This window comes from Sipha flava, unplaced genomic scaffold, assembly GCF_003268045.1.
Source record: "Sipha flava isolate LNK unplaced genomic scaffold, YSA_version1 51_pilon_pilon, whole genome shotgun sequence".
NCBI classification, from domain to species: domain Eukaryota; kingdom Metazoa; phylum Arthropoda; class Insecta; order Hemiptera; family Aphididae; genus Sipha; species Sipha flava.
The window spans coordinates 719,978-744,852 of record NW_020273468.1 but is presented as its reverse complement, the minus strand read 5'-3'; the positions used below and the strand labels follow the sequence as shown (position 1 = coordinate 744,852).

Sequence of the window (24,875 nt, the reverse complement as noted above, 5' to 3'; positions counted from 1 at the left end):
TTAATCATAGATTTATACAAGGACAGTTTAATAAATAATTTATATTCAAACTTATGCATATACATATATGTTTGATAACGATCGCCGATAACATACGTTGAACACACTCAAGAAAGGAACTTGAAATCATCGTCTGATTTTGTTCTTATTGCAGCCGGTGCCGAGTTGTTGATAAGCGATCGAGAAACCAATATCTCTTTCTCTTACAGTCACACTGTCCGTGTGGAATCTGACTATGATCGGTCCGGACGCATAAGCTGAAACATCAAATTGTATTGCTTGTATAAATTCTAAAACAATGTAATGTACAGTTTTTTTTTTTTATTTACTCGTCGAGACTATTGTACGAGTCTAATACGAAATATTTTATTAATAAATAACTACGAAAATGATGCAGTTTTTCGTGATTTTGGTAGAGTTTTTTTCAAAATTTGAAAATTAAAATGCTTATAAAAATAAGTTCTACCCGTGCATTATCGATACAAGTATTTGTACATTTAAGTAAGGCCAACTTATGAGGAGTATGAGTTTTATGATAATAAACGATTGTTGTATAATATAATTTTCGAGTGTTGAAATCGTAAATTATTAGTGTTACCAAGCTATCGATTAGAATTTAAAAATTCGCATGTATTCTTCAGACGAAAAACGTTATTCGGACTCTCGACGAGAACGCAACGGAAATGTTCGCAAACATCGCGCATATTACACACATTAACACGTTCGCGCGGTGTACGTTTTTGGAGTTCACGTATACGTTAATAGAACGAGGGTATAGGTATATTCAGTGCTGGATCGAGGGAGGAGGATCTCTGTAATCCTGGGCCGCTCGTTGAAAGTGACCACAATGTGTTTTATAGTCGTTGGCTAACAAACATAAAGTAATTACGATCATACCAAAATGTTCAATGGAAAAATAAAATTGTTTTAGGCAAAAGGGCCTTAACAAAAATAACAGCCCACCCCCCTTATATTTCGGCTGACAGTCATAACACTCACTCGTAACCGGTGTCGCGATCGTGTTGTTGTCCTGGGCGCCGAGCGGATCGTTTATTTTGATTTTCTCCGCGAACTCTTGAATGGCGAGACCGGACAGACTGCGGCCGCAGAATTTTTCCGCCGTCGGCGTGTACACCTCCACGTTTCCCGTGGTCGCGAAGATTTCTTCGCCGATGTCCAACATGCCACCGGGGATGTGCAAGTAATCGTGTGTCACGAGATCGCAGCTCACTTCTCCTGCCCGTCCAATGCCTTCCTCGAGCGACGCGCCTGCCAGAGCAAATAATTGTCGTAAAAATATTGTCGTACATAATGCATAGACTATCATCATAGTGCACCTCGGGACACGTTTATCAATACTATTTCGACTAAATATTATATATTTTTGTGAAAAATAAGCCAAATTAAAAAAATTCCTGACTCGGAGGTCGGGATCCGATGAAATAGAAATAGGTATTGTTAGGTATTCGGTAACTGACTCATGGGGCCTTCTCGCTCGTAAATGATGAGTTATATATTTTAGATCTATACAAGCCCAATAACGCACTCACTGAAATCACTCACTAAATCAAGAATAAATCAATAAAAATCTTCAAAATTATTATTAAATTTATTTAACTTATGAGTCACAATAATTTTTACTTTATACAAATTTTACGGAGAGGCTTAAAACTCAAATTAAGAATTTTGAGTTGGGGAAGAACATCGTAACATCACTCTGTTTGTTGCCAATGATTCTTATATCTTGTAATAAAAATAACGTAGTGAAGGCAATCCTGATAGACGAGTGACATGTGAGTTTTCAACCGAAAAAAATTTGATTTCTTTTTTTCGCTTAACGAATAATTTTTTTTAGTCTTGTCTCCCAAAATAGAATCGTAAACCCAACGAACGTAAGTTTTTTCTTCCTAAACCTAATTTTCCGAAAGAGATGTTGGACCCATACGTTGATATATTTCAGCCGCAATAATATTATGTCACTAGGTGAGCAGTTCTTAAATTATCCTCAGAAGTATTACAGTACAAACATATCGCGTGATCCCAAACTCAACGGTTGAAATACGCGTTCGTTCCGTATTGTTATACAATATACACGTAAAAACGTTGTACGACTTGTTTTTTGTTCTTAAATCGTTGTGTAATATCAGATATACGTACGGAAAGTATTGGAGCAGGACGCGCATTGTGAAGTTGTGTTTTCCACAACTCGTCGGAAATCGTTACAGAACGCACGTGGATACAGTGATTACAAGAGCATTATTACATTTTACGAGCTGTGACGTGAAGCGTTATACTCGACGAATAATCACCAAGTGAAGGAAATATTATGTCATGTTATTTAGATGAAAATCGAAATTCAAATGAGAAATTCCAGCGATCGATCAGAGTGGAGATGGAACTTTTGTACGTGGTCGCGACGGAACATACCAAGTAACATTAATCGACGAAGTCGTAAATGAATTCACTTCGTGAACGGGAGCGTACAATACGTTATGTGGTTTCTGGGCGAGAAAATGTTAAAAAGTCGGATTTCCGATTACCGTGACGGGTAAACGAAGTGCATGCAGAAGTTTCGGTACGCGGTAAAAGGTATGTATTGTCTTGCCCGCCGTGGGAAGCACACGATCTGGCTTCTCGAAAGTTTTGAATTTTTCCGACCGCCGCGAGTGTGGTTGCAACCGGCCCGTTAGTTCTTGTTACATCATTGGTTTCCGTTTAACCGTACATCGTTTCGCTGTATAACCGCATATTATTAAATTATAGTCCCGAAGTGCATAACACCATGATGGTGTTGCACGCGGCCGGCGCGTGTGCGCGCGATACGAGAGAAATCTGAGTGCTCGTGGGAGATCTGCAGCGGTTTCGTGTTGCGGCTGGTCTCGGAAATGTATAAAATGAACATTTTAACGTGCAGGCGAACGTCGGATACTCCTCACATTGTGTTGTATAGTGTTTATGCGTTTATTATAGCTTTACCGGTAGCGCGAGTTACGCGTTATGTGTGAACGTACGACGTCGGTTGCATATATTGTACAGAACGTGAGCTGTTAACGGGTCGGCGGAGAACATTAGTATACTCCCTCGCCGCAACTCGCTCCCTAATAGGCATCGTTTTTAATCCGACCTTCAATCGAGTAAATATCAATAATTCGTATTGGAAATGTCCTTGATTTAATTAAAAATTAGGTCAGTAATGACTGTTTTTTTTTTTCAATGATCATAATTACAATCCAATTGCTACATATTTTCGAACTCCAACCGTACCGATATGCCATGGGCTAATATTTAATGTAAAATACAAATCAACTCATTTTTTTTATTCTATTTTCGTAACGAAATATTATATTAAGAGAAGGGATGACGGTGCCTGTAATAAAAGCTGATATACATATATATATATATATATAGGTATTTCGAACGAAAATTTAACAAATTGTTTATTATTATATTTTAGTTAATTCGACTGGTTTTAATTAATAAGTGATTCCTTATCAGCGCATGTCAATGATCAAAATATACACGGAATAATTGATTTTTTTTTTCGTAATAAACAATCATTTTTTAATTTAAAATTGTAAGAAACATAATTACGTTAGATCATAGAAGATAGATACATAGCTTATATTGTCACCAAGCTGTTAACAAGTTTAATATCTTAATAATTTTTGGTAAACTAACTATAACCCAATTTATCTGGTAAAATGGTGATATTTTTACTCGAAAACAATGGAGGGACGTCACATTTTTTGTACACTATTTAATAACAGTCGTCAGTTCTGATGATTCCATTCTAGTATACGACTTTTCATCCCAGCACTTTTGAGTGCTCAATGGTGACTAACCTGTTGTATTGGAATTTTAGAGTTAGGCCAAGCAAGTATTTTATTTAATGGTTTGATTTTCGCTACGGCTTTGGGACGAATTTATTAAGTTTAATTCGTTAAATTAAATTAAACTCGAAAATGTGGGGGGTGGGGGAAGAAAACACAAAAACCATTCGCCTGCATCGGATGGTATTTGAAAACACGACAAAACGAAATGTTTTCCTCGAGTGGAGGAAACGTAATATTTTTCTTGCAGTGAAACAGTTTTTGCGAAGAGCAACAACTAAAAGTCCGTGCTGGCTGTAGTCGCGGTACTTGTGGTCATGATTTGAACGAGTTATGGTATACGGTAATAATAACTTATTATATAGGGCCTGGCAATGATGAAATCCCAAGAAAAAGACGATATTGCGCGAGTACGTTATCGTCTACGGGTACGGAATGATTCCGGTTTACGATTACTGACCTTCCATTGAGTTGATGCCGAACGTGGAGCCGGGCACCTGCTGGAATTCGACCCGGCAAGTGTTCACGGACCGTTTGATGCATACTGCGTAGTCTAGTCCCGATTGGTACATACCACCTGCGTAGTTGAAGCTCTGTATGGTGCCACTGAGGCTGGTGTGATATTGCAGACATCCGGTAGGTGCTAAACGGGCACAGGTATTATTATTATTGTTATTCTAATTTCGACTCGGGATCTCGTGATGTGGGCAACGCTGCGTTTCGGAACGGGTTACATTATCATAATATGCTGTTGTACACGCAGAGGTGCGTGTAATACACTCGTAGTGCGCTTGTGATTTACAATGTAACGAATTAAAACGACGACATTGCGAAAAGGCTCGTCGAGCGTGACGGTGCGAGTATAAGTTGCAATGCACAAACATTGAACGCCAAATCATTGTGTGCTATAATATAATATTAAAACAGATGTGTGGGTACTGTCAACATTAATATTAGATAAGCGTTTGTGCGTTTGAATCGAGCGTTACGCGTATAGTTGGTACGTAGTAATGAATAATTTCAGTGATTTTGGTTTCAAAGATTAAAAATAAATAAAAATCTAATCGACTATAATACAATTTTCGGTTTTAATTGATCTTACTAAATAGTATAATACACCTTTTTGTAGAACTTCATTGATTCACAAAACTATCGACAATGATTTTGCAGAACATTAACTTTATACTAATTATGTTTTCATCGATTCAGGCCCGCATACGCAGTTTTCAAAAAAAAAAAATCGTGGTTTATGATTAAAAATGTGATATGTTAAACAGATTTCAACACTCACCGACGGATTGAGGATCAGCAGTGCAATCGATTTGGGTAATGCGTACCTTCCATACGTATCGGGAAGACAGTGACGTCATCATCATGAGCGATACGGATGAGCCACCAGCCTTAGGGTCTACCGGGAAATACACTAAGTAAAAAAAAAAACAAAAAAAAAAATCATCATTTTTTACTAATAGAAAACATTTGTTATTGTGCTAGGAATTATATTTTAATTCAAAATCATAAAATTTTTAGAAAATTAACATGACGTCCAGTCGTTAAAAATAATTAAACGGGAACAAGAAAACAATTTTTCATGCGATAGATCACGTATACGATTTGGATATTCAGTGCAATTACTCTGGTACAAGTTGGTTGTATTACATGCAGGTGAATTAAAATCGAGGGCAAGAAAAGAACCAATTATTCAGATGTATTAGAAGTAAATTGCGTACAGTGTTGACCGCTGTTATTTCCGCATAATTCGGTTATTCCAATGCCATTTGGTAGTGTAGTAGATATAATAAGACGGTCCTGTCGACAACTGCCTAAGTACTTGTGTGGTCCTCTCAAGGAAAACTCTTCCAAATCCAGTCTGGAATATCAAAACGATAGTGTGTCATTAATATTAACAATGTAATTTTAATCAAAACTCTGTTCGTGCAATGTCTTAACAAAAAGTTTACCGAACCAAAATTACGAGTACAACTTAAACATATTCACTAAAGACGAATGTTAATTAAAATAAATAATTTTAACTCAATAAATATTAATGGGCTGTATTATTAGTATAAGAAAAACGTTTTGTTGACTTTCAAATGAATAATATGAAAACCAAAGACATTTATTTGTATTTTCATAACGCAAAAGCAACGGAAAACAAATTATAGCTATATTAAATATAACCGGTTACAAAAAAAAAAAAATATGTTATCTAAAAACGATCAGCCAGGTATGATTATTATACATTTTTTTTTTCCATGATGCGTAAAATTAAAATACGATTTTTGGTTCGATTTTACAATTTGTTTGAATATGTTCTAGAAATGGAAATAGCTAAAGCTGAATAAATAAATAATTTATGAAAGCAGAAATAAATCAAACATTTTGAAGTTTTAAATAATTTATAAATACAAATATGATATATTGGAGTTTGCAATTAATTTAATTTCTTACCTTAGTTGACACACATTTCTGTTTTTGATGTCCACCCGGAAGTCACAAAAAGAAGAGTCCCAGTCTTCACTTGGATAGCTAGGGTTGACAAAATACGATACGGGGTCATCAGTAGCATTGTGGCAACTCTTTTCTGTAATAAGTCAAAGTTGATTAACCTCAGTTGGTTACGAGAAATGTGGTTTATAATATGTACAGCGTTGATAAAAGAAAAAAAACGAGTTTTACGTTTCGAAATAATTATTACTTCGTACGTATCATTTTCAGAATATAGACAGTTTTCTGTATCTGCACAGTGAGTACAATACAATATAGTATATATATATTTATACCTGTATATATCGTATAACAGGCATACATTTTTAATTACAATTGTTAAAACAATCAATTAATTTTAGAATTCTGATGAGAAATTCATTAATATGCTTCAGCGTATTGTTTCCCAATTACGGTAATTTATTCAAAATTCAAACACGAGAGATGTAATTAAAAAATGTTTAGAGTGAGATCCCATTGTGAATCTCCCAATAACAAAGAATTTTTCATAATGGAAATTTAAAATGTACTACGGAAACAATATGATCTGTTTATTTGGTAGGAATTATAACAGAGGCGGCCAAAATTTTTTCGGCCATGATCTACTAAAAATGTACTTCACCTTTAAAGATCGACTTTCTTGGGAAAATGTTTTTATTATTAAATAATTATAATCATTAAGAAACATACTTGCTTAAAGTGTACATAAATATACATAAAGTATTATAAACTAATTACTAATTACTAAAAATAATAAAATAATTTCTAAAATCTAAATACTGTCTAATTACATATTAATATTTATTTTGTTAATCTGGGCATTGTTAAGGTGCACGTGGCCAAAAAATAAATTCTAACATGATCGATTCTGAAATCGTCCGCGATCGACCGTTTGGCCGCCCCTGAATTATAATATAGATATAATCTACGTATTTGGTAAAGATTTGCAGTGGATTTTAAATACAAGACTTAAAGAATTTAAGTAGCTAAAAGTGTTTTTGTTTATATACAGTAAACAATAGTTGATATTTTCCAAAGAATTTTTGTCTATTGGAAATATAGTAATGTGTTTTGTATTCAATTGTTGGTGAACTTTCCAATTGCTGTTGTGAAGTAGAAAAATGTTGTTTAGTAGCCACCAAAAGTGAGAACAATAATAAAATAATAAAAGAATAACATTCGCTAATTTTTTTTCCAATATAATCACAATTATACCATTATTTCATACTTATAGCCCATGATTTATTTATTTTTTAAATCCTCATACCGAATTTTAATAAAAAATTCTTTGACAATTTAAAGTTAACCAAGTCATATAGAAATATTTCACAGATACACCAGGCATTAAGCATATCATTTTATGTATAGAAATAGTAGAAGCAACGTTATGTTTTGGGTTGGTTCAATGATTTCACAGGTGGATAAATTGTATATCATGTGCCGATAATTTCATATAATTTTTTCATTTATAAATCTAATGTTTGTTAATCAAATAAGAAAATAGTGGTATGGATAATTTTATATGGAGAATCTAATTTATTATCTAGTGTTATATCAATAACTTAAGTGAATAGACGTGACATTTTGAAACGTGAAAAAAATGTATTTTAAATCTAACATGTTCATTAAGTTCAACGGTTTTTTTTTTAACAATCAATTGAGCATGTAGGTTTTTAATTTGTGTTTTATTATTACATAATAATAATACCTGCTATGGCGTACCGGCAACAATCTTTGATATTGGCTGGACACTTCTCCTTGCACTTTTCCGCTCGTTTTTCATTGATCGTACTCTTCAAGTTGCTGTTACTAACATCCGCCACCACGGCCCTCGTTTTTAATACCTCGTCTTCCGTTAGTGAAGCCGACTTATTCGTGGCGTGTTTAGGCATGGGCCCCAATATGCTGTCGCTCGACGGTCTAGGCGCCACCCTCGTCGACGCTACATTGCTGGACTTGGCAAACTGATCTGATTTAAATAGATTCTGATATAACAGGTCTGAAATTATAGCGTACACAGTACAGGTATATAATACGGTGACGTATGCGGATCTGTGAGACGGATTGGCTGAAAAACGTTCGGCCCGAAAAAACGACTCGTCACCGAATATAGTACACGTTGTACTGTGTAACAATGGTGTGGTATGTTACAGTACATCGTTCGGATTTCCAAATGTATTTAAAACGGATTTAGTTTTTTATAGTTTAGGTTAAATTGTGTTAAATTACGTGTTTCTATGTGAGTACTTAATTACCGTAGAAGTAAAAAAAAAATTGACAACGTTAAAAAAATAAGAGTTACGGAATGCCGTATCTAATACCTAATAAAAAATATATGACGCGCATTAGCGATACCATGTTGATTGACGACAGGAAAAAACATATACAAAATGGTTTAATTATTCTAGATAACTACGTCGTAACTGTATATATATTTCGGTATAAATCAGTTTTCAAATACAAGAATACCGATCGCTCAATACATATATCTATTTTGATAGAAAAATAATTGGACACATCGACATAATGTTAAGAATGAATTGACGCGATGTGGAGTTTTTCATATTTTTATAGTTTTGGTAAAACCGTATTGCACACATCTCTTATCTCACCATTCGTCAGAGTAGTAACATAACATCCGTAAACGGATGACAAGTCAGTTTATTGTTTTCATTCATACATGCATATTAAATAAAACTTATCATATGGATTATACTTATGGCGAAAGTCGTTTTACCGGAGAAAAATCATGCAGCTATTTTAACCTGAAAATCTAAGTATGTGGACATGTGGTCATCAGAAGAGATTCGGCATTGTATTTTATGGCACACTGAGCCCTAAAAGAATTATGGGTGAATGTAATTTCGAAATCTCGGACGTTTGGCAGCTGATAGTACATGAATGTGACCAAGAAATTTTAAAACAAACTTTGATAAGAAGATGCAATAATTGCATCAAATGTAAAAACAGTGTATTGAGAAAAATATTGTTTTTGTGATTACTGGGTGGTATTACCTAATTTTGAACAGCCAACTGAAAAAAATCGCCTTTAATGGTCACTGCACAACGGTTATGGAGAAGATAAATTACATACAAAAATGCCACAGCGTCGTTATTAATATAGAATTCAATAAACTAAACCTGCGATTGTTTACGTTTTTCTTTTTGAAATTTGAACTTATCGATTATCGATACAATTCCGTTGCGCGCGCGCATACGATTATAATATTGTTAAAACATAGTTTTCGACCGTATTAACATAATATTCCGGGTCGAAGAGTTTTCAAAAACAAAACGTACCAGCCGTGTTGAGTTTTTTAACACAGTAATCGTCGTTGTAAATGTTTAGTGAAAATAATTATAATAATAATAACAAAATACTGTATGTACTGCAGTGACGTCCGGAGTTCCGTACTTACTTTTGTCGTTCCTCAGTTGCTCATCCACTTTTATACCGGTCACACAACACCAACAAACCAACACCACCACTAGCAGGGTAAGTTTATTGATACGTATCATGTTTGGAGCTTCGGTGCTCAACCGTCTACAGCGCGAAAACATCTGATCGTTTCCGTAAGACGATTTCGTCTTATATACATCGACCCAAATACGTGCGCGCGGTATTCGTCAGCGTTTTTTAATTAATCGTTGTTATTATTCGGCTGCGGACTCCCCTCGGCGCATCTCTCAAAGGATCATTAAACTTTTCTCTTTCCGGACCGTTAAAAATCAATTGTTCAAAAGGTAATTATTGTCGTTATTATGACAACTATTACTATTACTTTATACCATTATCGTGCGAGCCGCACGAACAGTTTGTCGCCACCTTGTCATACCGCAAGCGCAATTCACCTTAATGTGCTCATGCATGGTAAGATTATGCTGCTGCTGCTACAACGATCTGAACTGCACACACTGATACATGGTGTATAGCGATTTTTTTTTTTTTTAGGAAAAAAATACTCAAACGTTAAATCACAAAATATTATTATATTATAGTATTATAGTTAGATTGTTATAATGCGGCATGCATATATAAATATGTAATATATGTTAAATAAAAATGATAAAATTTGTATATAAGGACTGTAGTATAGTATAATATATAAATGTATTTGAACCATAACGGCGTAGGATTTTATATTTTCATCAAACGATTTTCATGTCAAATTTGAAGCAACATTCGTCATCGGACTTAGCTTCGGGTTCACCGTCCCAGAACTTCAACTTAACCGTGTAACTACTCTTGGGATAGTTTTCCGACACATACAGATTGTATAACCAAGACCGTTCGACTTGAGCCACCATGGGACATTGCGTATATAAGCACGCGTTCGTGTCCATATCCATAAATGGCAAATCCACCAACAAGGTTGACGCGTACAATCTAGTTATGGGAATCTCTGTAGTGAAATCTGAAATTGTATTATAAATTTATTAAAATATTTACAAGACATAGAAGATGGCAACATTTCATTATAGAGTTAAATATATTGTATTTATGATTGTGTGTACCAATGGGCCTATTTTGTACGCCGTGGGGGTAAAACTCTTATTTTCCCCCGCATAATATTACGTCAGTATGGAAATCGTTCGTATATTGTATGAAGTAAACCCTCGGAAATTTCAAGCAAAAAGAGTTTCGCACAACGTTATTATTTAATCATAAATAATACTCTACTTTAATTCTTTAATTTGATTTTTCATTATTTTTAAAGTATATCAAAAGAAAATAATCCAGCTTGACATTGTATTTTTTTTTAGAATTTTTCAGAAGTATGCAAAGGTTCACAGGTTGGTCATTCCTGTTACGTAGTATTATAATTATTTTTTGAAATTTGAAAGGTCCTTTAAATATTGGTAAGTAATATTTTAATGATATTTCTGGGAGGAGAAATTAATTTTCTAATTTTAAATTGAATATGAATAGTCGTTTTCGTAAAACGATTGACTTCATCGACATTCAAACTCTAAATATTTGTAACCAATTTTTTTTTCAATCACATAATATATATATAATATATAAATACCCATAAAATTAAATTCGAATTTCAGGTTTCTTGCATCGAGTTTAAAATTTCAAATTTAATACAGATCAATTTAATTTCCTTACAGTAAATTTAACAGCTTTCGTATAAATATTAGAAGTGGGTTTTAAATTATGTAAGAAAATTATTTATCTTAGAATATGAAATAGACAAAATCATTTATGTTTTCTTACAGAAATGAAGTATAAAATTGTAAAGCATATCATTATAATACAAATATGTGATTAGCTTTCCTCAGAATTTTAAATCTACAGAACATAACTCCACAGATTATTTAAATTTATTTGTATTATAATTTAAATTTATAAATAGAGAAAAAACGAAGCTGATGATTAGTACAATTTGTTTTATTTTATTCAATTTATTCCAGTAACTTAATAATTTCACAATAGCACACTCACAATATAGTCCCTTATAAGTATAGTTATTGATACTGTAATATTGGATACTTGAAATTATGTATAGATCAACCAACAATACATAGACAATAAACCCAACGAGCGGTTCACACAGTCCACTATAGCATTTTGATTCGCATCCGGGCATATCGATGAAGGAATGTCGGCGGATGTACTGCAGTCATTATACAACTATGTTCTATTAACTAAGTATGTTTTCTATTCAAATTACTATTCAATGAAAATTGTGTCAGTGTATGTTTTTTTTAGTCATCTCTTAAAGACTACTTAATATTGGTTAGATGACACTAATAATTTGCGTAATATTAATTAGGAATATCATTTTTCGTTAAACTTTTCCAAATAATAGATTCACAATTAAGTAATAATAATTACAACTACTTTTATTTGATTTTTTTAAACTCATATCTCAATTGGAACCCAACGACTGTCAAATATTAAACATATTTTCTTAATTTTCTCGTTAAAGCTATTACTATAGCTATATGTATCTATTTATAAGAATTTATTGTTAAATTTTAAATTGTTTAAAATTGTGTTAATGAGTTATAGAATCAGTGGGATTATTAACGTTTAATATTTAATCATGTGAGAAATTGAATAGAAAATAATTTCAGTAGGAACATTATAATAGAACTATCTAAGTAACAATTAATTTAGATTTCCCTTTCGGATTTCGACTTGTACAATTTTTTAAAATACAAATACATAATTTTATATACTCGTAAAAACACTTAAAACACTTTAAAGGTCCTTAAAAATTAATAATAATAAAAAAAAAAACGGGTTAGATACTACTGAGTTTTAATTATAAGTATGTTACTTGTGTAAATTTTTTTTAAATAATTCCCAGCCGTTTTCATCGATGTGATGTAACATTCAACCATTTAGATAAAAATATTGTACGGATCAAAAATAAAATAAATATTTGACTATATTTGTGTGAGTAATCAAACTTGTTATACTTCAAGTATTAGACACTTTATCAAAAGAAAAAAGAAATAAATATTTTTTAAAAACTTCAGATTTAACGATTTATATAAGATATACTTTTTTAAAGTATTTTTTTATTGTTTACTCTCTTAGATAAATACGAATCAGGGCTCGGAACCTTTATGATTTTTTCGCTTTCGGTTCAAATTAGGTTCTTCAAAAAAAAAAAAGAAATTCGGTACCGGTTTTGGTTTTGATTCTCACAAATTACAGAATTAAATACTAGTATACTAGTATATTTCTTGTTTCGATCATATTAATCAATTGATTGATAATGAAGTATATTGAGTAAATGCATATGAATTATTATTTAATACAATTTACCTTGATTTTAGTCCTCTAAAGTAATTAGAATAATTTTCTTAAATACAATAATCATTTTACATTTGTTATGTCAATAAAATAAGAAACAAGCTTATTACCCGAAATATTTTATGTTTATAGCATATAAAAGTAGTCTTTTGTATGAATTAATGCATTATCATGTAAATATCTGAATTATTGTAAAATAAATTTCATATACAGGCTTATATTGTATAATGTCTGTTGAGCTAACCAATAAACCAATAAATAATTATCAATACGAATACGTCATATTACATGTATTTAATAATGTACCTATAAGTAGACTCGTATATAGTTATATAAACGTATATGTAGAGAATTTTATCACAAAAAACAATACCACACGCTTATTAGTTGTGTTCATAGTTATCTACAGAAGATCTGAATAATAAATTGAATTATACTCTTGTACAGATAATAGTTTAAGAAATCAGATTTAAAATTTGTTTATAGTTACCTTGATATAAGTGTTATTAATAGTTGATAGTATTAAGTGTTATTATAAGTGTTATTAATTGAGAGTTTAGAGTTCTATATTCAAATACAGAGAAAATCTTAAATCGAAAACTAATCATTTTGTTTTTTTCTGATATTATACATAAGTATTTATTTAAGTACTTAACAGTTAAGTAACTAGTATTGAAAAATGTATAAGAGGCAATTAATATCTAATCGAAGTTTATTTAATATATTTTAATAATTGTTAGAATTTAATTTAGAAATAGAGGCTTAATTCAAAGGAAAAGAAAATCAATAATCATTCAACTAATCTTAAGCAATCATTTATATCATTTATTTATAATATATATTATTTTATTTTAATTAATAGTTATTTGTTTAAAAACGCTGTTATTGTCATTGCATTATTTTTCGAATTCTTAGATAATCAACTTGAAAATAATGTCCTGTATAATTGTTTAGAATCAGCAATATAAATAATATACAAATAATTACATATACGTTACATATACGTTCATTAACAAGGTCAAAATGAAATTTTTGTTTTATGCAAATATATTATGTATCACTTATAACAATATTCTATTGATAATACAGTTTGATTATAATGCATTAAAATTAAACATTTAATACCTCTTTTCAAATATTTAAATATATTAAATGGTATTTAAAATATAAATAACATATTCAATTTAATATAAAATTTAAAAATTGAACCTATTGGTAGGAAAAAACAATAGTATAAAATAGAATAACCTTTATTATTAACATAATTAAATATATACATTTAATAAAATTATTATATTTGTTATTATTATTATATTTGTTGAAAGTTGTCATAACATTTTAATCGCTTGAATTTTAGCTACCTACTAATCGAGGTTTTGTTACCATTTAGTCGTAGACAAATTTATAATGTTCATTGCTAGAATTTTATGCATTTGCTTATTTTATTTTTTTGTGTTCAACATTTTCTTATTTTTATTATATGATTTAAAAAATCTTTTTTTAAATAAAAATCTATATGTTTTTTAAAAAAAAACTATCTTTATATATTAACTTAAACTTATTTGGAATTTTTTTCTCAATAGAAAAATATAAAAATCTTATAAATAAAATTAGATTATAAAAAGTTTATTACTTATTAAATTATTTATTATTAAGAAATGTATTTAATTTAATAATTATTTTTAAACTCTATTTTTTAAAATATTTTATAACTATTGAAAATGCATGTGTCAATATATAATTTAGTATTGCTGAAATGCTTAGTTATATATATTAGTTATAGTTATAATTATAATTATATTTGTTATATTATTAGTAATGTAAATACATTCAAAATTTTAAACACATCAAGTTCCAGATAACAAAACAAAAACCTATTAACACTTTAAATAAATAATATATAAATACCGATTATATTTGGTAATTAAAAGATTTAAATATTTATTCCAATCATTTTAAAAAATCTTATAAAATCATAACCAACGTCATTATGCAGTAAAATCCTTTTTTCAATACATTTATTATAAAATACATTTTTTCAATTTCATAATGCATATGAATTTTGTTTTTAATTTTTCGATAGTTAATATCAAGATTTACTAATAACTGTACTGATGGGAAAAATTAATTTAAACTTTTGAAAATATTTTACTTTTTTTTTACATCATTGTTAATCATTAAACATATATTAACAACAAAGCATAAGGAACAAAATCTTTAAAACCGTAGCAACACCATAATCATGCATGTTGGTATTTATATTCATACATTTTTTTTTACATTTTATAAAATATGCATTTAATATTTTTGAACTAAACGTGAGATTAGATCACGCATGTAAAAATCGTTTGTCAAGGTTTATTGTTTAACATTTTTGATTTATTTTACATTTATAAACGATATTAATTTATAAATACATATAATATTTATACTTCTAAATAGAAAAGCAATGTTTTTTTCATCGAGGATTTTAATAGTGTAATATTGAAGTAATTATTATATACAAATGATTACATTATTCAATTGTGATCATTCATTAGTCATTAATATTTTTAATTTTTTAATTTGAGACTATAAACTTATGCGTAATAATAAATATGAGAAACGAGAGTGTATTTATCACAAAAATCTCTGATTTTTTTACGTGTAATATACTGTTGATGGTGGAATTTTTAAATTATTCCTTTCTTCGTTATTATTGCTATCACAATGATGTATAACATTTAAAATACACTTAATCGAATATTACCGATCGATATCGAATTTAATATACATAATATACAGTTTAAATATCGAATTTACTATAAATATCTTTAAGAGATATCATTTTTTTAAATTTCCATATAGAAATTTAAAGCATCAATAGTACTTATATGTTCGTTCTTATATCATTGATATTATATTTATGAAAATCTCTTTGACTATTAAAAATTAAGAACAATTATAAAATTACTAGTGGATGTTTACTAGATAACTTGAAATATATAAATAGTCAAAAGCACATAGAAATATGAACTCATAACTAATTTATTGACAGGTAGACATACGTAATGTTAGGTCAACCCATCGACTGATGGTAGTTATGTAAGGGTATCTGAATTGTCGGTTTTTATTATAGGGTAATATTTTCTTAAACTATGCAGATAATATCATGTGACCATAAAGTTTAATTACCATAATATTTAATGCTATCTGATTATTATGTAAAAAACAACAATGAAAGTATGAAATTGTCTACAAAACAATTAATAGCTGAATCAACGATTTAATTAATTTGGCACGAAACTTATTCAATATTTTCATACAATTAAGATTCCGTGATGGGTAAATCCATTATGTTGTTTTGAAAATTATTTAAGATACATTATTGGGTTACTGTAAATTGTACATTCAAATAGGTTTTTAAAAAAAAGTATCGACAACGGAAATAAATTTGAAAATGTATTGCCTTATGTAGTTTTAATTATATTTTCTATTTTTGATTTCAAAATGTTTTCGTCATTATTATATAATTTTATGTACCTACTATAAATATAAATTACCGAGCAAATTTTTTTCTAATTTAAATAAAGAAATAAAAAAATGCAAATATAATGTAATGATAATATTTTCGTAAGGCAAATGTCTTTTAAACATTAAAATAAGTTATTAAAATATTACAGAGATTTAAATGGAAAAACTGTACGTCGATCATTAAGGAAAAAACCTCTATACCTTTGTACAAGGTATATTGTACTTTCTTTATAATACGTGTATGCAATAATGCACATTGTACGTATTCTGCATAATGAATGCACTGTTGATTTTAGCTATTACTTGTATATTTATGTTTCCTGGTACCATACATTCACACAGGTATATTATAACATATTTTCGTATTTCCTATTATTATATCATACATTTGTATATGATCCTTCAAACAATATTTACGTACTAGATATATATTGAAATGATATTGACGCATTAATTCCTTGCGGTACTTCACATGGTTTATTGTCTAAAGCTTCGGGACACGGTTCAATAAACACATTGAATACACTACATTTTGCATCTAAAAATAATAAAACAATAATAATAATAAAAAAAAAAAAAGGCTTTAAATACGAGTAAATCATTTTTTCGACAATATTCACTTACTTCGACACATTCGGAAGTTCTTCACTTCTTCCGTAGTCACGGTACTACCAAAAATCAATGCTACTATTAATAAGACTAGGAAAGCCATTGTTTTTTAGAAGTTGCTCCGTATATGAGTGTGGACTACTGCGAGTAACGTATTATACTAAAGTAATCACAATATGAAATATGATTTTAGTGTAGTTGGTTTAGTATGAAAAACTTATCGAACCATGATAACCTACAGTAACGCTATCGCAAATAAGCATTCAGAAATACACAGTTCTATGTGACAACGACTAATTAGTGGGAGATATCATCACACATATATTTATCTTTTGTAAAAAATTATAGTAAATAATATTGTCTACAATTTATAAAAGTTTCAAATACTGGGTACTTTTTTTTATCTTAATTTGTTTGGTATTATTATTATTATTCAGTATTAGATGTCTAAAATATGTTTCAAGATTGAAGGTTTTCACTCCAGCTTTGCCAAAATAATTTAAGACTAACGTATATGGTATACAAATATAACTTATAATAACTATAACACAATAACAAAAATAAATCAGTCCAAAAAATGGGCATGGTAAATATGTCAGTATTGTTTGTAGATTTAAAAATATATTTGAATTTTACCAAATAGTTTTGAATGTGACTATTCAGATAATATTTCAAACGAGTTATTACTTTTTTGTAGATCTTTTTTGGTTTCCAGCCCCTTTCCCCCAAGTCATAACCAGTGTAAAATATTAATAGGTACTTTATAAAAAAAAAAAAAAATTAAAAAAATAGAACGTTTTGAAGTGAATAATATATAAGTAATAAAACACATTACCTTCGAAGAATTTAATATACATCATGCGTTATTTTGTTAATAAAATTTATAATTACTATATGTTTTATCATATAATTTTGTAAAAAATCCTTAAGTCCATATATTTAATTAAATAATAATAATAATAATCATATAACCTTTGTTTCAACTAAAATGATTAACCAGAAACTATAACTAGTATACCTACTTGTCTTGTCACTCCATAAAAGTACACCTTTATTACTTTTATAATAATATGTAGTGCACGGTAATATTTATATGCAACGTTCATTTCGGCGATCAACGGTTGTTTGCTTTTTCTGGTTTCATACCAGAATAATATTATTATTATTATATATCTACCTAATATAATAATATTATTTCATATGATATCTCATCAAGTTCTAGCACTTATTATTATTATTTGACTATTATTTAAATTATTTATTTATTAAACTAATACTTACTTATTACGGATATTATATTTAAATATTGTTGACGTATTAATATCTTAAGGTTTAAATATCTAGGTACCTATATCTTATATGATTTGTTTCTTAAAGCTTTGGGGCATGTTTCATATGAATATTTTATTTATAGTACCCGACTAAAAAAATATAAACATGACAATATGGAATCACCACGTATAGAAAATAGTTGTATTTTACATATTACTGTGTAGGCATAAGAATATTAGTGAAACGTTATTTGATTAATTTAAGAGAAATTACGTAGAAATATAATAGGTCCTACAAAATCTATAAGCATATGTGTGTTCCATCGCGAGTTTTAGGTGCATACACATTACAATATAGATACTGATCTTGATAAGCCACAGTATCACACATATATAATTTTTTTTACTTCCTTCAGCCGAAATATTATTTGATTATTTGTAATACTCTGTAAGGTCAGAAATCAGTTCTTCACAGTTCTTTGCTGAATATACTATGGCTGGTATCATTAGGAGACAAAGTCCATCCGTCCCGAGCGTTCGCAATCAAGACATCTCCGAGCGTATCTATGGTTTATTCTGATCGACTTATCGTTTTACTGTCTCCGTTCCCGTTTTGCGTAGTTCACGTAATTGACCGGAACTGCACACGATTATTATAATCATATGTCCACTGTACGGAGTATCGGCTAATTAACATAGAAATCCGGTTGTCACTGCGAGAATTCTCAAAAAGAATTCTAAAATTTAAATACCATGACTGCGTTTGTAGAGTTTTTGTCTCGTTTTATCTACCATCGCAACAATACCGTGGTCGGCTGAACTGGAGATTTTTCCGGCGCGTCTCCGGAACAACGCCTGTGAAACGTGGGCGTAGGGTGATATGTGTTTTTTATGATTATTATTAATATCTTATTATATTTTTCCCGGTAACCCTTTTTAACACTATACAGGGGCGTATTAAAGGTCAAAATATGTGGGGAGGGGGGGAAATAATTTTGCGCCCCTATGCATATTGATAAATAAATATGTAAGTAAGAATAAGAGAAAACAATTTTTACTCGCTTTTTATAAGTTTTAGTTCTTGGGTTTCTAATATGTTTATATGGTACCTTCAAAAATTTACCGTCCCATCAAAACTTCCACCAAAAGCAAACGTCCATTTTACTCCATTTTTAACGCGCCCCTGCCTATATAAGTACGATAATATGCAAAACTTTTAAAAACGTACTCGAAAGGTGTCATTAGAGATAACTATGAATGGAAACGGTGCAGTAAAAAAACACTAACAATAGACGTGTACGTAAATTGTCGGTATTTCTATACTCATTTTACTTTTCAGTGGGATTAAAATGTATTTTTTTTCGAAGCAACAGTTTTGCGGTCGACACATGGTAGGTACCAAATTAAGACCCGTAGTCCTAACCATTATCAATTACAGAGTTACGGCTAACCCAATAGGCGATTACACTAATTTTATTTCATATTTTTGACTTCAACGTTTTATTTACTCCGCCGTATCATTTATCCTAGACAAACTTTAGACGGTTTCGGATGGGTTCGCACTTAAATGCCCTTGGTAATCGACCTTGTCACTAGTAGCTGCGGTGTCCGAGTGGTTAAGGAGTTGGACTCGAAATCCAATGGGCTCTGCCCGCACAGGTTCGAATCCTGTCCGCAGCGCGACGAACATTTTTGCGGTTTTTCTCGCGCAGCTTTTCCTGCGGAAGTTCCGCGAACGCGCGGCCGCGACGACGAAACGTCGCACGTCCGCGCGCGACATTTTTCCCGTCCGGATCTCCACCCTGCGCGCACACGCCGGCCGACCGGGCGTGTTGCACGGTGATTTCATTCCGTCCGAGTCGGTCGCACTGCGGAACGTGTAACAGTCACGGCCGCCGCGCACCACCGGTTGCCATGAGTTACGCCGCAACTGCTGCCACTGCCGCCGCCCCGCTCGTCCGCAGTGTCAGTCCGTCGCCGCGTTTTGTTGACGTTCGTCGTGTCCCGCTCGCCGGTCGTCTCTACCGCCGATCACCGACCCGCGTCCGGTTAAAATCACTTTGACGCACGTCCGGTTTTCGTTTTCGCTTCGCGCGCGCACACCACCGACATGAAAACGTGCCGTGCCGTTGCCGACATCGCGCACCGCCCCGGATCCAATGAAGTGAGTACCGTACCCGGCGACGACGTCTTGCACGTCGTCCAGTGCACGTTGCGTGCGTTTTTATTTTTTATTTTTCTGTATTATCATTAACCACCCGTTATTACCGATCCGACCGCGAGCGGTCCGCCGTTATTGACGGACGGCCCGTCCGGATACCGGTCGGTTTCGTAAATCTTACCCCGACCGAGGACCAGTGCAACGGTAATGCTGTTGCTGGCCCCGCGGCCGTCGGTTCGGGGACGGTTTTCGTTCGGCCCGCGCCGCTTCGGTAACACGGTGACTGACCGGATTCGGGTAGGAACCGGGTGGCGACATGACAATCGGTACACCTGCTGCTGCGGGGAGAAAATAATTATTAACCACGATTAGAACGACGTCGCGTCTTGTCGCCCGGTGCTGCGCCCACACGTCTTGCGGTGCAAACGCTTGTTCGTTATCCACGCGCGATAAGACCGCCGCCGCGCGGACACCTGTAGTACGACGAGCCAGGAGCCGTCGTCGTCTCGATACCGGGTTGCAGTTTTTCCCACCTGCCCATTCCCGCCGGTTACCAGGCGGTTACTCCGGCGACCGGCCGTAATGACAAATATAATCCGGCAAATCAAACGGGTCGTGCAACGCGTTAAGCATTTGATGTGTGATTATTTCCACTGATTTCGAACGCCAATAGAAGAAACACGTTCTCGCGTGACGATCATCATCGGTCGGGCCTGAGGGGCGACAGGGGATCTCGTCTTGGATGTGGTATTCCGACTCCTCCCTCCTCTGCCCGGAGCGTAACTACGAAAACGCACTGCAGTTTTCGAAAATCCCCGACGCTATAGTAGGTGTTTACTACGATTTGTGCAAACGCTATACGTTTCGCCTTGGAACACAAGTGCTTTTGACGATATATATATATATATATATGTATATTGATTTTCACCCGTATATATTTTGATTTATGTGACTTGATGTGCGCTTCAAGTAGACAAACGTTAAGCACTTACGTGGGACGCAGTCGAACCGTGTTCGGTTTGCGTTTATTTCGGACGACCGATACGTTGGAACTCGGGTGTAGTTAATTTTCACTCGCAGTACGTAAAATCAATTTGAATAATGTGTTAATGACTAAGTATAATAAAACCCCGCTGCATTATTGTTGTATCCGGGTTTTATTGTCGCGATTCGTTCTATATAGCGTTGTTTACGTTTGGTTTTAATGCGGTATTTTGACGTGTATAGGCTCGAGTGTTTGCGATGTTTTATGTTAATGTTTAAAGAGATTAACATAAAATACGACTTGTATTATTTATGAAATCGTACAACAACGATTATGACTTCACATTTTAGCTGGCTAAAATGTATAGTTCACGTTTATCACGTTTAAGTAGGTACCTGTTCGGACAGAAGTGGTAAGTGGTGCGTATCACATCACTTCGTGTAGTAGGTGTGTTTATGATTACATTACGTATTCGTATGTTCGTTTTTTCCTCCTTGGGGTTGTTAAAACCCGTCTTCGTGCGCACTGAAACCATACGTTTTTTTTTTTTATATTTTATTATAACAACGCGTTTGGTGTGGATAGTTTCAGACATTCATTATTCGTTATTGTCTTCTTCGAAAGACTAATGGCGCCATACGTATATATTGCTGGCTAATCGTTTTATGAATCTTGCGATCACGCGTGCGATTGAAATTCAATATAATGTAACACAATCGTCGTTGAAAATTGCGTTAAAATGACTATACTCCCGCGCGATTTTATTTATTATTTTTTATCATTTCGTTAATACGGTCGTAATGGTCGAGTGACCATTGTTATTCACGTTTCTGTGGCTCATAGTCGACCAGAATATCGCGACAGTGGATCTTAATTGAAACTGTGCCTGTTATTATTGTTCAATGTAATAAAAATATCAATTTAAAGAATTGTACGTCGTTACTTTATATAATACTCAGGTAAATGAGGTTTAGTTACCTGTATATTTCTAAGAATTGCGTTCAGCATCGTTCAATTCGGATGATTTCGTCTGACAATGCGCAGGAACGATTTCCATAGCTAATGCGTAGGTACCTATTTAATTTTTTTTGCGTTTTGGGAGACATTTAATGCTGTAACATCCTTGACTAGCGGAGGAGTTACTCGTGTTTATTGTCGTGAAAAACACAGGGAAAAAAATCGGTTACAGTTTCGCGCGTTTCATTGTGTATCCGATTGTGTACGTATTGTAATGCGTTATATAGGCGAGGACGGCCGTATATTATTATAATTTGTGTATACTGGTTTTCAAAAGAACCGTAAAGCACGATTAGGCCTCGTGCGTCCTTCGATTACCGTATGTATACAATATGTAGAATGTATGGCGTACCCATATTTTATCGTATATTATATTTTTTAGATCGCACTTATGGCGAGTAAATAGTAGTGGTCAGCCGGAGGGACCGAGAGCAATAGAGAGTGAGAGAGAGAGAGAGAGAGAGAGAGAGAGAGAGAGAGAGAGAGGGAGGAGTGAGAGAAAGAGAAAAAGAGGTTGTTTGAAATACAATTTAGTGATATATTATTGTATGCCATACTTCAAAAACTGTAATTCATTTAGAAGAGCGTTGCGAACGTAATATCGTCGGTTGGTAAACTGTATCGTCTAGGATTTCGCTCGTACAATATATGACGCCTTGCGGTTTATGCCGTAAGACGAATCCTGCAAACATACGACACCCGCGAAACGTCGATAAACGACGCTCTTGCATCATTTTCATGTCCGCAGGTACAGTTGTGTCACGTCAGTGCGGGTGGCGGGGGAGTCGAAAGGAAGTCGACGTGAAACCCAATTACTATACCTAAGTGTGTACGTGGATTACTTTGGACGGCGACGGTTATGTCATCCGTGAACATGATCGAACTCGTGTGGTGTTTGAAATGGAAAGAAGAGGAAAAAAATAAATAGTAAAAATGTCAAACGCAACGATGACTGTTCGATCGACTGCGTGAAGTGGCGGCAGCAGCCATGACCCGTTTTATCCCTATCGGATGGCGCGCTGCTCGTTTCATTTTATGCGCGTATCCGCGAGCCTAACCCGACCGGCCTAACCGCGGTTGACAATAACGTTATATCACAGCGGCGATGTATAAACGACAACGCGCGAGAAATATTAGCGTTTCGCGTCGTGCTACTATATATGTACGTAAAACGTACGTCGGTGGAGCAGCCAGTGGCGGTCGGATTCTTTTAATCTGTACAAATATGGTACCGATATTCCACCTTCGCCGACGCGGGCGACGGCCGGCCCCGTTATGATGCCACTGCGCGCGCGTGCACATACGTGGCCTGTTTCCTAACTCGTGATCGTTGCTATGTGGTCGCCTCGGATAAAAGCTCTGTCTGCCGCGCGCTTATATCTTTGAACGTCTCATTGTTCCTGCTCTTTGTTCTCCTGTTGCCCCGATCCTGCCCTTAGCGGTACTCGACCTTAAAAAATGTCGTCCCCGGTGTAATGCTCGCGGAGAACTTTTCCATTGAAATGCGAGATAATCTTAGATTCTGTGCAAAAGGAGTGAAGGGCGACGGAGCGCGTTTCGGTCTTACGGTGGTTTTTTTTTTTTTGCTCGTTTCGCGGTATCAAAACGTTGACCGATTTATCCGTAACAAAAGTTTCTGTTATCACTGGGGAACGGATTTATATGTAATAAAAATACAGACATATGTACACAATATGTATGTAAGTATAATTTATAAAATATGCTTGCTAAAAACATCCAAATACGTAGGAAAAAAAATTAAATTAAAAAAAAATTATAATTATTTAACTATCAAAATGATTCGGTTGCATTGAATTATTACAATATCTTTTAGATTATCAAATATTGAATGTCGCCTATTAGATCTGAAAATATTTTTAAAACGGCCGAACGATCGTTCCACATCAACCTACATCGGTTGATTGAAGCACGTTCGAAGCGCATAATATCAGAATGCGATAATTACGAATGTTTAGAAGGGTGTCCGCCACTGTGTGCACGGCGTACGGCGACCCGCGTTCATGGCGTCCGGTCGTAGGAGGACACGACCGCGCGTCCGAGAGTCGTTCGACCGCGGTGTGGTGGCTGCGGACGACGACTGGTCGACGCCCCCCCCCCCCCCCGGTGTACGTGACACGCGGCGCGAGACGATGACGAGACCGTTCGTAAAAATATTTCCGTCACGTCGTCCGAACCGAAAGTGTGCGCGGAACGGTATGCATGATCCGCC

At 33.3% G+C, this 24,875-nt stretch overlaps 3 protein-coding genes and 1 non-coding gene across 5 annotated transcripts in view; 2 read left to right on the top strand and 2 right to left on the bottom strand.

Moving 5' to 3' along the window:
* Position 1: 1 nt before the first annotated feature.
* On the bottom strand, positions 2-9,900 carry LOC112690758. Of its 2 annotated transcripts, none has more exons than XM_025564840.1 (8): positions 9,737-9,900; positions 8,026-8,316; positions 6,282-6,414; positions 5,561-5,700; positions 5,122-5,253; positions 4,291-4,473; positions 1,000-1,269; positions 2-257 (listed from the first exon to the last, which is right to left on the bottom strand). In XM_025564840.1, the coding sequence occupies exons 1-8, from the start codon at positions 9,876-9,878 to the stop codon at positions 127-129; spliced, it is 1,422 nt and encodes a 473-aa protein (XP_025420625.1). In that variant the 5' UTR covers positions 9,879-9,900; the 3' UTR covers positions 2-126. The 2 variants fall into 2 exon arrangements, with proteins under 2 accessions (XP_025420625.1, XP_025420626.1); XM_025564841.1 differs by having other exon boundaries at positions 8,026-8,286; positions 9,737-9,891.
* A 509-nt stretch (positions 9,901-10,409) lies between these two features.
* On the bottom strand, positions 10,410-17,393 carry LOC112690733 (MD-2-related lipid-recognition protein-like). Its single transcript, XM_025564807.1, has 3 exons — positions 17,227-17,393; positions 17,024-17,140; positions 10,410-10,732 (listed from the first exon to the last, which is right to left on the bottom strand). Exons 1-3 carry the CDS (start codon positions 17,312-17,314, stop codon positions 10,467-10,469), a joined length of 471 nt encoding a protein of 156 aa, XP_025420592.1. The 5' UTR covers positions 17,315-17,393; the 3' UTR covers positions 10,410-10,466.
* A 2,687-nt stretch (positions 17,394-20,080) lies between these two features.
* Positions 20,081-20,162, top strand: Trnas-cga. Its single transcript has one exon. It is a non-coding gene; the product is annotated as a tRNA-Ser (tRNA).
* Positions 20,163-20,425: 263 nt separating this feature from the next.
* LOC112690774 (echinoderm microtubule-associated protein-like 2) overlaps positions 20,426-24,875 on the top strand; it is a 49,724-nt gene continuing 45,274 nt past the window's right edge. The window contains exon 1 of the mRNA XM_025564873.1: positions 20,426-20,646. The gene's annotated coding sequence lies outside the window, so the exon portion shown is untranslated. The remainder of the gene's footprint in view (positions 20,647-24,875) is intronic.